This window comes from Loxodonta africana, chromosome 20 (genome assembly GCF_030014295.1).
Source record: "Loxodonta africana isolate mLoxAfr1 chromosome 20, mLoxAfr1.hap2, whole genome shotgun sequence".
Lineage (NCBI taxonomy): Eukaryota > Metazoa > Chordata > Mammalia > Proboscidea > Elephantidae > Loxodonta > Loxodonta africana.
In genome coordinates this window covers 60467200-60481901 of record NC_087361.1, presented here as the reverse complement: position 1 = coordinate 60481901, position 14702 = coordinate 60467200, and the positions used below count along the sequence as shown (strand labels likewise).

The 14702-nt window shown below is 45.0% G+C and overlaps 1 protein-coding gene across 3 annotated transcripts in view; it reads left to right on the top strand.

Annotated features, from left to right (window-relative positions):
- Nucleotides 1–14702, top strand: part of TRAF5 (TNF receptor associated factor 5) — a 93425-nt gene that overhangs the window by 46334 nt on the left and 32389 nt on the right. For all 3 annotated transcript variants that reach the window (XM_064273234.1, XM_064273236.1, XM_064273235.1), the window contains 2 exons: nt 8174–8392; nt 10691–10748. In XM_064273234.1, the coding sequence (XP_064129304.1) occupies nt 8175–8392; nt 10691–10748 (276 nt within the window). In that variant the 5' untranslated portion in view covers nt 8174. The remainder of the gene's footprint in view (nt 1–8173; nt 8393–10690; nt 10749–14702) is intronic.

The following is a 14702-nucleotide window of genomic DNA, read 5'->3' as shown; positions in this document are numbered from 1 at the left end:
GTAAGTGTAATGTAACCCATATCCAGTTCCGGCACTTAGTGTCCATTCCATATCTACGTCAGCCACTTTCTCTCTGCCTCCTTACAAATTGTCCTAGGTTGTATTCATGGCCCCACAGCCGACAGCCCTTTCCCACTGTGGCCGCACACATTACTCCTAATTTTATTTTCTTATTCACCACAGTTACTGAGTCCTCTGTGCCAGTAACCAAAAGATTGGCAGTTCAAATCCACCAGGTGCTCCTTGGAAACCGTATGGGGCAGTTATGCTCTGTCCCGTAGGGATGGTATGAGTCAGACTCTACTCGATGGCGAGAGCTTTGGGTTTGGGTTCTGTGTCAGGTATAGCACTGGCGCTGAGGATCTGAAGACAGTCCCCTCCCTTGAGGGGCTCCTGCACCTGTCCCCAGACAGCAGGGGGGCTGTGATAGAGCAGGAGCTGAGGAAGCTGAGAATGGGGCCAAGAGTCCTCAAGGCAAGCAAAGCTCCCTAAAGGGGAAAGTTTTCATGCGGGAAGATTAGTAGTCTTTTCTTGATTTGTTTCTCTCAGTCCGAATTATGAGAGCAAATCTAAAAAAGTCCCCTGAGGCCAGATGGCCCATACAGAATTCTGGGAGAGAGAGTTCTCCCTCTAAGTGAGACTGAGGTTAAGGCAGCACAGCAGCAGCATCAGGATAGCCGTGGGCTTGGGGACCCAGAAGGGACGGGGCCCTTCAGCCGTTGAAACCCCTCCTCTGCCCTAGCCCTGGTGGTGCGGTGGTTAAGAGCTACAGCTGCTAACCAAAACATCGGAAGTTCGAATCCATCCACCGCTCCTTGGAAACCCTATGGAGCAGTTCTACTCTGTCCTACAGGGTCGCTATGAGTCGGAATTGACTCGATGGCAACAGCTTTGGTTTTAATGGGTTTTCTGCCCCAGCAGTGCCTTGCTGCACCACCTGGAAAATGAGGAACCAGAGATTCCCTGACCACTTGATGAGAAATCACACTTCTCTGTAAAGGAGTTAAAATCATACCTACATCACTTTTCATCCTGTTTCCAAGAAAACTGTCTTTTGTGAAAGTATGAGGGAAAGAAAAGAAAAACATGCCCTCTCTCTGCCTCTGAGGCACCAACACCAGTCACCCCATTGTCAGGATGGTGGGTTGATGGACTGTTGCACATATTGTCTGGTATGGTGGGGCCCTGGTATCTCCCCCACCAAATAAGGCCTGATGGAAAATGGAGTCATTACTTCTTCATTTCTCCAGGGCCCTTCCTCTTTGTCTACCCTACATGATTAAAACCCAAACCAAACATGTTGCCGTCTCCGTCGAGTCGATTCTGACTCATAGCCACCCATAGGGTTTCCAGGGAGCTGCTGGTGGATTCAAACTGCTGACCTCATGGTTGGTAGCTGAGCTCTTAACCACTACACCACCAAGGCCAGCTTCTCCCAGAGGTCACACAAAGTTATCTTTTTTCTTTTCTTAAACTATGGAAATAATCTGCCTAAGAGTAGAGAGGAAGAGAATGTTAAAGGGTTAGAGCAGAGGCCTAGCAGTTGTCTTGAGGGTTTTTTCTTCAGAGGAAAGATTTGCTTAGTGCTTACAGACAGGCTTTGGAAATGAATTTGAGCTCATTCAGTTCTTCCATGTGCCTTGGTGATAACATAATAATAATCGATAAAGTGTGTAGATCCTGATGGGTTTTTCTTTTTTCTTCTTACTTCCTTAGTAGCAACTGTTCCTCTTCCTGGAAGAGTAGAATCACAGAATTCCAGGGCTAGATGACCTTGAGCAGGAGTTACCTGTCCATCTAGCAGGTGTGCCTCTTGCAGTCCTAGCCAGGGCTGTTCTCCTTAGAATGCTGCTGAGGGCACAGATTCTAGAGTCTCCTTGGGGTCACTGCATCCTAGGGATTTGACATTTAAGGTTTCCTTATCTCGAACCGTAGTCTTGACTCCCATCATTGGGTCTTGGGTGAGTTTGGGGAATAACATATTTGTACCCTCCCCATATTGCTGAATGTGAATGTTAGGGAGTTGGCTCCTTACATACCCAGAGGCCTGAGCAGAGCTGAGAAAAGGGCAGTTTTCCTCCCAGCAGCCCATCTCATGGCTGGGCAGCTTTCACTGGCCAGTGTTGTGGTACCTGTCAGTTGTTCATGGCTCAGGGACCATCCTGGGCTCCTGGGCAGTCTTTGAGCCCCCACCTTATCACCTGTTCCTTGGACATTTCACCTCCCACAGAAAGTACTCTCTCTTGACTCTTCAGCTCTTAACCTCCTGCACTGCCTTGCAAAGGAGCCTTGGTAAAGGGGTGGAGTTCCCTCGTACAGTCCTCACACACACCATGTACATTTAACAACAGCCCCTGGAGCCTGTGAGTTTTTGTCTAATCCAATCATTAATAGTTGTAATTGCAGGCCTAGTAAAGCATGGGGGCTCACTCAAGACTGAAGGAGAGATACTTTGGGGAAAGCAGCACATGTTAAATTCTCCACAGGATGTGACACAAGGGCTGTGCTCCAGGGGTGAGTGGGCAGCAGACTTTAGTCCTAGCTTCAAGGAGTTTTTCCATGTGCTCTCTGTGATGTCTTAACTTCCCAGACCTTATTTTCCTGGCACAGAGCTAAACCTATAACATCAAATCCCATTACTAAAACACTATAAAGTGAAAAAAAAGTTAATGTCCTGGGAAGTTTTAAAACAGTTATTGACACCACAATGTTAGGAAGGAAATGTGGCCATTCCTGGGACTCTTAATTTTAGACTGAAAGAGATATTCGACGTTAGCTGGTCTGACCCACCTCCATTCCCCTAAGACTGTCCCAGGCACCCCAGACTTGATATGTCTCGTACTCAACTCAGCATCGCCTCCTACCCACATCCTGTGCTTCTCTCCTTCATTCTCTCTTACTGATGCCATCATCTGCCTAGTTTGCCATACTGGAACTGGGAGTCACCCTCAACACTCTTCCCTCAGCCCTTCCATCTAACCCATTTCTAAATCCTTGCATTTTATCTCAGAATGGCATGGCATCCCTTTGCCATTGCCTTAGATTAGGTTGCTATCATCCCCATTTGCCCTGTTGTAGTAGGCTCTTCCCTTAGCTCCCTGCTTGGGCTTGCCCTCCATGTTTGGCATCTTTAAGAAGATAAAAACCATAAGTTTTTGAAAAACACAGGTAAAACTTGAAATCCCTGACCGCGGCACACATTCAGGGCTCTTCACAATATGCTTCTCCACTCTCTCTCCACACTTATATCTCACAGAGACCTTTCTAGATGTTTCTGACAGAAAGAATTTAGTTGCACAGAATTGGTTACACCGGTGATGGAAAAGTTTGGAAGCCAAACAGCTTCTTCAATTGAGGCAATCTGAGATAAGCCATAGCCGGGAGCTGCCTACCAGCTCTGCAGCTGAAAGGACAAAGGGAGAAAATGGTGTTTCCAAAGCCTAGGAGCCTGGGGCCATGCTGGGACTATCTGGAGGGAGCTAGACCCCAGAAAGAGGGGCCATCTGGTGGTTGTTAGAGCCAAGGAGAAAACTCAGTCTGCTGAGAGATGCTGCCTAACACCAAAGATGAGGGAGAAATACCCTGGCTTCTCCCTTCCTCTCACCCTCAGTTTCCTGCCAGTCCCTCTCATTGGTTGGGCTTAGTCAAAAGTCAGTGAGCCTGGTAGCCTGGGAAACAGTTTGCAGGGGCCAGCTCTACCCCTACCTCATGATACAGACTAGGGCAAAGGCAGAGGAGGGAATGAATCTGAGAGCAAACAGACAATGATTGGCACATTATTAACCATTCCAGAACTTTTACAATACCCTCTGGAAATTTTTTTTTTATCTGTTTCATCTAGAAAATACCTCCTCCCTCTTCAAGACCAACTGAGATGCTTTCTTTGGGAAATCAGCACTGACATCCCAGAAAGTGTTAGCTTCCCCTCAGCTGAGCTTCAGCAATTCTTTATTTAAATTTTTTATGGTACTGGCCCCTGGGTATTGTGGTTTATCATTTCCAAGTCCCATTTCCTCCGCTCAACTTAGAGGGCCTCAAGGGTAGGCACGATGTCACGTGTCTCTGCATTCTCAGGACATAGACAATGATTCAGTGAAGGACTGTGCAGGTCAGAGGGGCTGGCTGCAGGGGTGTCTTGCCCAAGGTTTCACAGCTGGTGAATGACAGAGTAGGGACAGAGCCCAGGTCTCTGGTCTTCCCCTTTTCACTGTGGGATTTGACCCATAGTGTCTTAGTTACCTAGTGCGGCTCTAACACAAATACCACAAGTAGATGGCTTTAAAGAGCAGAAATTTATTTTCTCTCAGTTCTGGAGGCTAAAAGTCAAAATCAGGGCTTGATGCTCTTCTCTAAGAACTGATCCCTCCTGATAACATGTCCAAAGTGAGTGAGATGAAGTTGTGCCATCTTTGCTTCCAAGGAGCACTCTGGCATTACTTCTTTCAAGACACATTTGTTAGTTCTTCTGGCAGGTCACGGTGTGTTCAGTATTCTTTGCCAACACCGTAATTCAAAAGCATCAATTCTTCTTTGGCCTTCCTTATTTTTTGTCCAGCTTTCACATGCATAGGAGGCAATTGAAAATACCATGGGTTGGGTCAGGTGTACCTTAATCCTCAAAGTGACTTCTTTGTTTTTGAATACTTAAAAGAGGTCTTTTGCAGCAGATTTTCCCAGTGCAATACGTTGTTTGATTTCTTGACTGCTGCTTCCATAGCCGTTGATTGTGGATCCAAGTAAAGTGAAATCCTGGACAACTTAAGTATTTTCTCTGTTTATCATGATGTTGCTTATTGGCCCAGTTGTGAGGTTTTTTGTTGAGCTGTAATCCATACTGAAGGCTGTAATCTTTGATCTTCATCAATAAGTGCTTCAAGTCCTCTTTGTTTTCAGCAAGCAAGGTTGTGTCATCTGCATAACACAGATTATAAATAAGTCTTCTTCCAACCCTGACACTTTGTCCTTTGTCATATAGTACAGCTTCTTGAATTATTTCCTCAGCATACAGATTGAATAACTATGGTGGTAGGACAGAACCCTGACACACACTTTTCCTGATTTTAAAGCACACAGTATCCCTTTGTTCTGTTCGAATGGCTGCCTCTTGGTCTGTGTACAGGTTCCACATAAGCACAATTAATTGTTCTGGAATTTCCATTCTTCAGAAGGTTGTCCAGAATTTGTTATGATTCACACAGTTGGATGCCTTTGCCTAGAAAAAACACAGATGAACATCTTTCTGGTATTCTCTGCTTTCAGCCAAGATCTGTCTGACATCAGCAATGATACACCTTATTCCACACCCTCTTCTCAGTCTGGCTTGAACTTCTGCCAGTTTCCTGTCAATGTACTGCAGCAGCTGTAAATATCTTGCTATCATGAAATATATAAAAACATTCCCAAGTTTTACAAGCCTTCATTAATCTAAACAGGATGTTGGGGGACTTTGAATATAGTGTGGACAGACAGACAAGGACCTTTCTTTGTTAAACTGAGACTAAACTCTGAAGATATGTGTCCTTCCTATCATCATTAAAAGCTAAACTTATGTTGCTTCCGAACGTTGGACAGTTTGTTATGTGCTCTCTAGAAATGAATCAGAAGAAATATGTAAGCGAAGAGTTTAAATCATGGCATCCATGGCTTTCCTTTAGAATTCCTGAAGAATCCACACGGGAAAGATGCATCATTCATGAAGCTAAAAAAATGGCATTCAGAACTCAGCCAGAGTTCTTAGGCAGCGGATGGGATGTCATGTTCTCTTATCTGTCTTGGTTTGCATTACTACCTCTTCACAGGAGGAGGCACTCTGCACTCATCCATGGCATCAGGGAGGCACTGTTTACTGCAGAACCATAAGTGAACAAGCTCCAAGAGTCATTCTGATGAATTTTTTTTTTTTTTTTGCAAGAACAAAACTACTTTGCTGTTCCTGTTACATAAGATATTATACACAGAGGAAAAGATTTTAATAAAACGAGCTCATTCATTTCCACTAAATAGCTGCCTGAGGGTGACTGTACCAGCTGGAAGTGTCGAATTAATTACAGAAATATATTTGTTAAGTGAAGATACGTCGGTTATTATGGTTCTGTTATTGGGACACTCCCATGTCAGTGAGCACAGCGAATTGATTCTGTTTCCCGAGCAGGGATGTGGGGTAAGGGACGTTACGAGGAAGGAAGCAGGGCCTGTCCTGGATGACGTCACAGCTCGTTCTGTACAAAAACATCCAGCTGAAACATCTAAAGTCCATCAGCTTATAGCAGAATATAAGTGCTTATTTTCTAAAGTATGTAATTGGATAAAAATAAATTTCTAAAAACAAATATTGGATGAGATGGCAACAGATTAGGGGGTGAATTGGTCAGCAGATGGCGTGGGCAGAGCTGAGTGTTGAGTAGGGCTGGGGAAGATACACATTGGTCTGGGACAGGAAGGACGGGGCATTCAGTCCTCAGGCTTCTGCAGAAGCCGAGACTGTCTGTGAGAGTCGCAGTGTACTTGACCCTCCCAGGACAAACACTGATAAGCCACAAGCCCACCTGGTAGGCTAGTAGAGCAGTAGTTCTCAAAGTATGCGTCAGGGACCCTTAGGAGCTCACAAGAACCAGTTTTGCTCATCTCTTTCCAACTCTGAGTTCAGTGACTTTTCATTTTGGTAGCTTGAAACTCAGCCATGGTAGGAGTATTTAACCACAGAAATTAACAAATCCTACAAAACCAGGGCTTTTCTCCCAAGAGGTGGGTGGCTAAACATTTACCGGCACACCACTGCCTGAGGCTTCTGGAGATCCTTTTAGGGGATCTGCATGGTCCAACTATTTTCATGGATAGTGGCGATGGTGACACAATATGGTGAGTGTAATTGATGTCACTGAGTTAGACACTTAAAAATGGTTAAAATGGCAAATGTTTTGTTATATATGTTTTTTTACTACAATAAAAATTAATTAAAAAAACTATTTGCATAATTCTAAGATGTCATTTGCCCGATTTCATTCTGATGCTCTCACGAGTGTACAGTGGAGTTTTCCAGAAGCTACATGACATGTGACACTGCAACAGACTGAACACAGAAGTAGATACAAGGGTCAGGCTGTCTTCTATTAAAGCCAAATAAATGTTAAAGAGATACGCAAAATGTAAAACAACACTGTTCTCACTGAATTTTTTTTTTGGAATATTTTTCATAAAAATACATTATGTTAACACATAATCGAACTACTATTATTTTAAAGTGAATTAATGAAAACATTTTTTAGTTCTCCAGTTTTAATTTTTAATGCAGTAAATATCATTGGGGTCCTCAATTTTTAAGAATGCAAAGGGATGCTGAGACCAAAATGTTTGAGAGCCACTGTTGTAGAGAAAGATGGACATACAAGCAAATGAATACGATAGACTCTTGTGCTAGGAAAGAGAATAGAATATAGTCAGGGAACCTGTGCTGAGTTTTGTACACCCTACTGCCTTACTCTGGGGGCTGGAGTGTAGAAAGCAAGGTGAAGAGTGGTCCAGGATGCTGTTTTATTGGGCAGGGAGGCAGGCATCCCATGTCCTGTAGCTTGTTTAGGATTCTGGACTTTACCTTAAGAGCCCTGGGAGCCACTGAAAGATGTTTAAGCAGGGGAGGTAACCTTGAATCATTCCTGCATTTTGAAAATACTGCCCTGGCTGTAGTATGCAGAATAGATTGGAGGGAAAAGCAGTTAATGGGCTCTTATTTAGTTCTGGTAAAAATCATGTAGCTTGGTGGTGGTGAAATAGATGAATTCCAGTGCAAGTGTCTTGCTTCTGAAAAATTTTAACTTGATACAGAAATGTTCATTCAGTACTCTCAATTGAGTGAGGAGAAAAAAAAAATTGCTTAGAATGTAGGTAACACCTGGCTGTATTGTCCAAGGATGTGGCCAAACTGTAAAAAGCTGATGAGCAAAGAGCTGAAGGAACAAAGACCCCTTGCTAACAGCATCTGGTGCCTCCTGCCACCTGTGCACTCCATCTCACCTCTGTGGGGCCCTCCATGGCAGGAGGTTGCTACTGCTGTTGTAAAGTCAGGATGGAATGACCATGGAGGTGATTATGAAATAAATCATTAAAACGCCTGATGGCTGTAGTTGGTTCGGTGTTTTGTACCCTTAATTTTCCTTCTCTTCTCTTGAACCCTAAGCATGGCTTATCCTGAAGAACAAAGAGGTGTCCCCTGTGGTTTCATGCGCCAGAATTCTAGCAGCTCCATTTCCTTGGACTTTGAGCCCAACACTGAATACTGGTTTGTGGAGCAATTAGAAGAGCGCTACAGATGTGCCTTCTGCCACTCCGTGCTTCACAATCCCCACCAGACTGGGTGTGGGCACCGCTTCTGCGAGCACTGCATCCTGTCCCTGAGGTAAGTAGGCAGGGCCACAGCCAGACAGTGGGGGATGGGGGTGTCTGGGATCTAAGTGTATGTAGGGGGTGGAGGTGTCAGGGATCTAAGTGTGTGTAGGGAGTGGGGGTGTCAGGGATCTAAGTGTGGTGGTGGGGTGTGGGTGTCAGGGATCTAAGTGTGTGTAGGGGGTGGGGGTGTCAGGGATCTAAGTGTGGTGGTAGGCTGGGGGTGTCGGATCTAAGTGTGTGTAGGAGGTGGGGTATCAGGGATCTAAGTGTGGTGGTGGGGTGGGGGTGTTGGATCTAAGTGTGTGTAGGAGGTAGGGGTATCGGATCTAAGTGTGTGTAGCGGGTGGGGGTGTCAGGGATCTAAGTGTATGTAGCGGGTGGGGGTGTCAGGGAGCTAAGTGTGTAGTGGATGGGGGTGTCAGGGATCTAAGTGTGTGCAGGGGGTGGTGGTGTCAGGGATCTAAGTGTGGTGGTGGGGTGGGGGTGTTGGATCTAAGTGTGTGTAGGAGGTGGGGGTATCAGGGATCTAAGTGTGTGTAGCGGGTGGGGGTGTCAGGGATCTAAGTGTATGTAGCGGGTGGGGGTGTCAGGGAGCTAAGTGTGTAGTGGATGGGGGTGTCAGGGATCTAAGTGTGTGCAGGGGGTGGTGGTGTCAGGGATCTAAGTGTGGTGGTGGGGTGGGGGTGTTGGATCTAAGTGTGTGTAGGAGGTGGGGGTATCAGGGATCTAAGTGTGTGTAGCGGGTGGGGGTGTCAGGGATCTAAGTGTATGTAGCGGGTGGGGGTGTCAGGGAGCTTAGTGTGTGTAACGGGTGGGGGTGTCAGGAATCTAAGTGTGTGTAGGGGATGGGGGTATCAGGAATCTGTAGGGGGTGGGGGTGTCAGGGATCTAAGTGTATGTAGGGGTGGGGGTGTCAGGGACCTAAGTGTGTGTAGGAGGTGGGGGTATCAGGGATCTAAGTGTGTGTAGCGGGTGGGGGTGTCAGGGATCTAAGTGTATGTAGCGGGTGGGGGTGTCAGGGAGCTTAGTGTGTGTAACGGGTGGGGGTGTCAGGAATCTAAGTGTGTGTAGGGGATGGGGGTATCAGGAATCTGTAGGGGGTGGGGGTGTCAGGGATCTAAGTGTATGTAGGGGTGGGGGTGTCAGGGACCTAAGTGTGTGTAGGGGGTGGGAGTATCAGGGATGTACATGTGTGTAGGGGGTGGGGATGTCTGGGATCTAAGTGTGTGTAGGGTTGGGGGGTGTCAGGAATCAGTGGGGGGGGGTGTCTGGGATCTAGGGATGGGGTGGGGTGGGTGCCTGGGATCTAGGTGTGAGCTGTGGCCATTCAACTGTAATCAGGGTTTTCAGAATTGCTGTGGTCAGCCAAGAACTCTGAATATGAAGAGAAGCTCTCCTAGGATTCCTCTGTGAGGGCCTGAGGAGTCATCTTCATTTTTTGCCACTTATTTTTTATTTATAGATATTCACCTTTTCCTAAAATCAGGCCCCACCTATATTGCTTGTGAAGGTAAACCTGGGTGCACTGTCTGTGGTGGGGAGTTAGCAGCTGGGAGGGACCTGTATCTCCTGGTGTCTTTGTTGTAGTCACCTGGGCTTTCTTTCCTTGCATTAAGGCAGAGGTATAGCATCCAGAAGGAACCTTGCCCACATGGATGCTGTCCCTTCTGGGCACCTGTAAACCTGGGACATGCCATTTTGAGAGAGGCACCAGGAGAGAGATGGAAACAAACTTTAGGACTTTGTTATGTGTGGCAGTAAGCACATTGTTGCACTCAGCCAAGCTTTGAAAGGGGATGATGGTGGTCTTGTTATTTACAGCACATTCTCATTCATTGCTGTGTTCATTCTGCACTTGTGCGTTCCAGGCACTTTGCCCAGCTCTAGTGTACAGAGTTGAAGCACTAGAGGGTACAGAGTGGAACAGGACCCAGTCTCTGCCCTCTGGAACTTCCCAGTAGCGAAGGAGACAGATTATGATCCAGTGTGACAAGCAAAAAGCTTTGCAAAGAGCTGTATGAGCCTAGGCAGGGGGCCACTTAACTCTGGGAGCTCAGTATTTGACTTGGTTTCTGGAGGGTGGGTAGCAGTCCTTCAGACAGACTGCAACCTGTGGAGGTGCTGTGGTAGGGGGTGGGGGGCCTTCTGAGTAGAGGGGACAGCATGTGTAAAGATACAGAGAAAGGAAAGAGACTGGCTTGTTGAGAGTAGACTGCAGGAGTGAGGATGGCTCCATTGCTGGGCCTGCACTTGGAAGAGTGGTTGAGTAGATGCCTAATGTTGGCTTCATTTTTATTTTTCTCTCCAGAGAATTACATGCAGTGCCTATCTGCCCTGTCGATAAGGAGGTTATCAAGTCTCAGGAGGTAAGAAAATCTCTTTCGTTTAGCAGCCCTCTGGTGATGGAGAAGGAGACAGTATCCAGTTTGAGTTGGACACAGAGGTTGGAGCAGGAGAGTGGGAGATGGGGACCATTCTTAAAATCCATACCCTTCGCTGTGAGGTCAGATCAGACCCCACTCCTACCCCTGCTTGGGAGAAGCTTGTTTGGGTCTACAGTGACCTCACTAAGTCTCCTCTCCTGCTTTCTCCTTACCCCCTTCTTACACTAGCTCCGGGCACATTGAGCACTTGAAGAAACAAAACATCCTATTTCCTGGAATTCCTTTTCTCATCTGGTTAATCTCTAAAACTCTTTGATTATTGTTAATAATAATAGCTCTATATTATAGACCTATAATTCGTGTACTATAAAATTTACCTTTTAAACTGTACATTTCAGCCATTTTTAGTATATTCACAGTTGTGCAGCCATCACCCCTTACGTGATTTTAGAATATTGTCATCACTTCAAAAAGAAATCCATACCCTTCAGCAGTCACTCCCCATACCCCTCTTTCCCTGCCCCTGGCAACCACAAATTTACTTTGTCTCTATTGATTTGCCTTTTCTAGGTATTTCATACAAATGTGATCTTTTGTGACTGGCTTTTTTCACTTAACATAATGTTCTCAAGATTCATCCACGTTGTAGCATGTATCAGTAATTCACTCCTTTTTATGGCCAAATATTATTCCATTGTATGAATATACTACATTTGCTTTATCCATTCATCAGTTGTCTGACATTTTGGTGGTTTCTGCTTTTGGCTATGGTAAATAATGCTGCAGTGAACATTCATGTACAAGTTTTTATTTGGACATCTGTTTTTGTTTTTCTTGAGTATATACGTAGGTCTGAAATTGCTGGGTCATACGGTAACTTCATGATTAGCATTTTAAGGAACTGCCTAACTGTTTCCACAGCGGCTGCGCCATTTTACAGTCCAACCAATATGAGGCTTCCAATTTCTCCACATCCTCTTGAAAGTCATCTTTTTGATTATAGCCGTCCCAGTGGGTATGAAGTGGTATCTCATTGTGGGTTTTTGTGTGTATGTGTGTGTGATTTAGGTGAAAGTTTACAGAGCAAATCAGTTTCTCATTCAAAAATTTCTATACAAATTATTTCATGGCATCAGCTGCAATCCTGCACTGTGTCAACACTCTTTCCCTTTCCCTTTCCACCCCAGGTTCCCCGGTTCCATTCATTCAGTTCTCCTATCCTTTCCTGCCTTCTAATCTTTGTTTTTGGGCAGGTGTTGCACATTTGGTCTCGTATACTTGATCGATCTAAGAAGCATGTGCCTCACGTGTTATTGTTTGTTTTATAGGCCTGCCTAATCTTTGGCTGAAAGGAGAACTTTGGCAGTGGATTCACTTCTAAGTTAGAAGGACTTCCAGGGGCCATAGTCTTGGGGGTTCCTCCAGTCTGTGTTAGACCAATGAGTCCATTCTTTTTTGTGCATTTTATCATTTGTTTGACGTTTTTCTTCCACTCTGTCCTGGACCCTCTGTTATAATCCCAGTCAGAGTAGTCGGTAGTGTTAGACAGGCACCATTTAGTTCTTATGGTCTTAGGGTTGTGTAGGCTGTGTAGGCTTGCAAGCTTTTAAGATCCCAAACGCTACTCACCAAAGTGGGATGTAGAACATTGTCTTTAAGAACTGTTGTTGTTAGGTGCCATCAAGTCAGCTCTGACTCGTAGCAACCCTCTGTACAACAGAAGGAAACACTGTCGGGTCCTGCGCCATCCTCACAGTTACTATATTTGAGCCCATTGTTACAGCCACTGTGCCAATCCATCTCGTCAAGGGTCTTCCTCTTTTTCGCTGACCCTCTAGTTTACCAAGCATGATGTGCATCTCCAGGGACTGGTCTCTCCTGATAACATGACCAAAGTATGTGAGACGAAGTCTTGCCATCCTTTCTTCTAATGAGTGTTCTGGCTGTACTTCTTCCAAGACGGATTTGTTCATTCTTCTGGCAGTCTCTGGTATATTCAATATTCTTCACCAACACCATAATTCAGAGGCATCAGTTCTTCTTCGGTCTTCCTTATTCATTATCCAGCTTTCACATGCACATAAAGTGGTTGAAAACACCACTGCCTGGGTCAGGCATATCTTAGTCTTCAAGATGACATCTTAGCTTTTGAACACTTTAAAGAAGAGGTCTTTTGCAGCAGATTTGCCCAATGGAACGCGTCATTTTATTTCTTGACAGCTGCTTCCATGGATGTTGATTGTGAATCTAAGTAAAATGAAATCCTTGACAACTTCCATCTTTTTTCCTTTCTTCATGATATCGCTTATTGGTTCAGTTGTGAGGATTTTTTTTTCCTTTATGTTAAAGCTGTGGTCTTCGATCTTCATCAATAAGTGCTTCAAGTTCTCTTCACTTTCAGCAAGTAAGGTTGTGTTAGCTGCATAATACAGGTTGTTAATGAGTCTTCCTCCAATCCTGATGCCAAGTTCTTCTCCATATAGTCCAGTTTTTCTGATTATTTGTTCAGTATACAAATTGAATAAGCATGATGGATGAAAGGATACAACCCTGACATATACCTTTCCTCATTTTAAACCATACAGTATCCCTTATTCTCTTCAAATGACTGCCTCTTGGTTTATTATGAATTGAACTGTGTCCTCCCAAAATATCTGTCAACTTGGCTTGATTCCCAGTATCGTATGGTTGTCCACCGTTTTGTCATCTGATGTCATTTTCCTGTGTGTTGTAAACCCTAATCTCTGCCTGTGGTTAATGAGGCAAGATTAGATTATGTTAAAGAGGATTAGGGTGGGATGTAACACCCTTACTCAGGTCACATCCCTGATCCAATATAAAGGGGGTTTCCCTGGAGTACGGTCTGCATCACCTTTTATCTTACAAGAGATGAAAGAGAAGCAAGCAGAGAGTGGGGGACCTCATACCACCAAGAAAGCAGAGTCAGGAGCAGAGCGCATCCTTCGGACGTGGGGTTTCTATGAAGAGCAGTTCCCCAACCAGGCAAAGATTGTTGACAAGGCCCTCTCTCCAGAGCTGACAGAGAGAGAGCCTTCCCCTGGAGCTGGTGCCCTGAATTTGGACTTCTAGCCTATTAGACCGTGAGAGAATAAACTTCTGTTTGTGAAATCCGTCGACCTGTGGTATTTCTGTTACCACAGCACTAGATGACTAAGACAGTCTAAGGACAGGTTCCTCATGGGCACAATTAAGTGTTCTGGAATTCCAGTTCTTTGCAATGTTATCCATAATTTGTTGTAATCTACACAGTTGAATGTAGTCGGTAAAACACAGGTAAACGTCTTTCGTGTATTCTCTGCTTTTAGCCAAGATCCATTTGACATCAGCAATGATGTCCCTTGTTCATATCCTCTTCTGAATCCGGCTTGAATTTCTGGCAGTTCCCTGTCGATGTACTGCTGCAACCGCTTTTGAGTGATCTTCAGCAAAATTTTACTTGTGTGTGATATTAATGATATCGTTCAATAATTTCTGCATTCTGTTGGATCACCTTTCTTTGAAATGAGCACATTACAAATACGACTGAGACAGCTCTTCCCCAGTCGTATTTTTAGTGCCTTCCAACCTGAGGGACTCATCTTCTGGTGCTGCATTAGACAGTGTTCTGCTATTCATAAGGTTTTCACTAGCTAATTTTTTTCAGAAGTAGACTGCCAGGTCCTTCTTCCTAGTCTGTTTTCGTCTGGAAGCTCAGCTGAAACCTGTCTACCATGGGTGACCCCGCTAGTATTTGAAATACCGAAGGCATAGCTTTCAACATCACAGCAACATGTAAGCCACCAAAGTATGACGAACTGACAGACTTGTGGGGTTTTTAAGAACTTTGTTGTAGCAGTTGATCTAGATGTCCCCTGAGTCTATGGTCCTTTGCCTTCGAGCCTGGGAACTTCATCCTGTGAGGTGTTTAGTTATGTC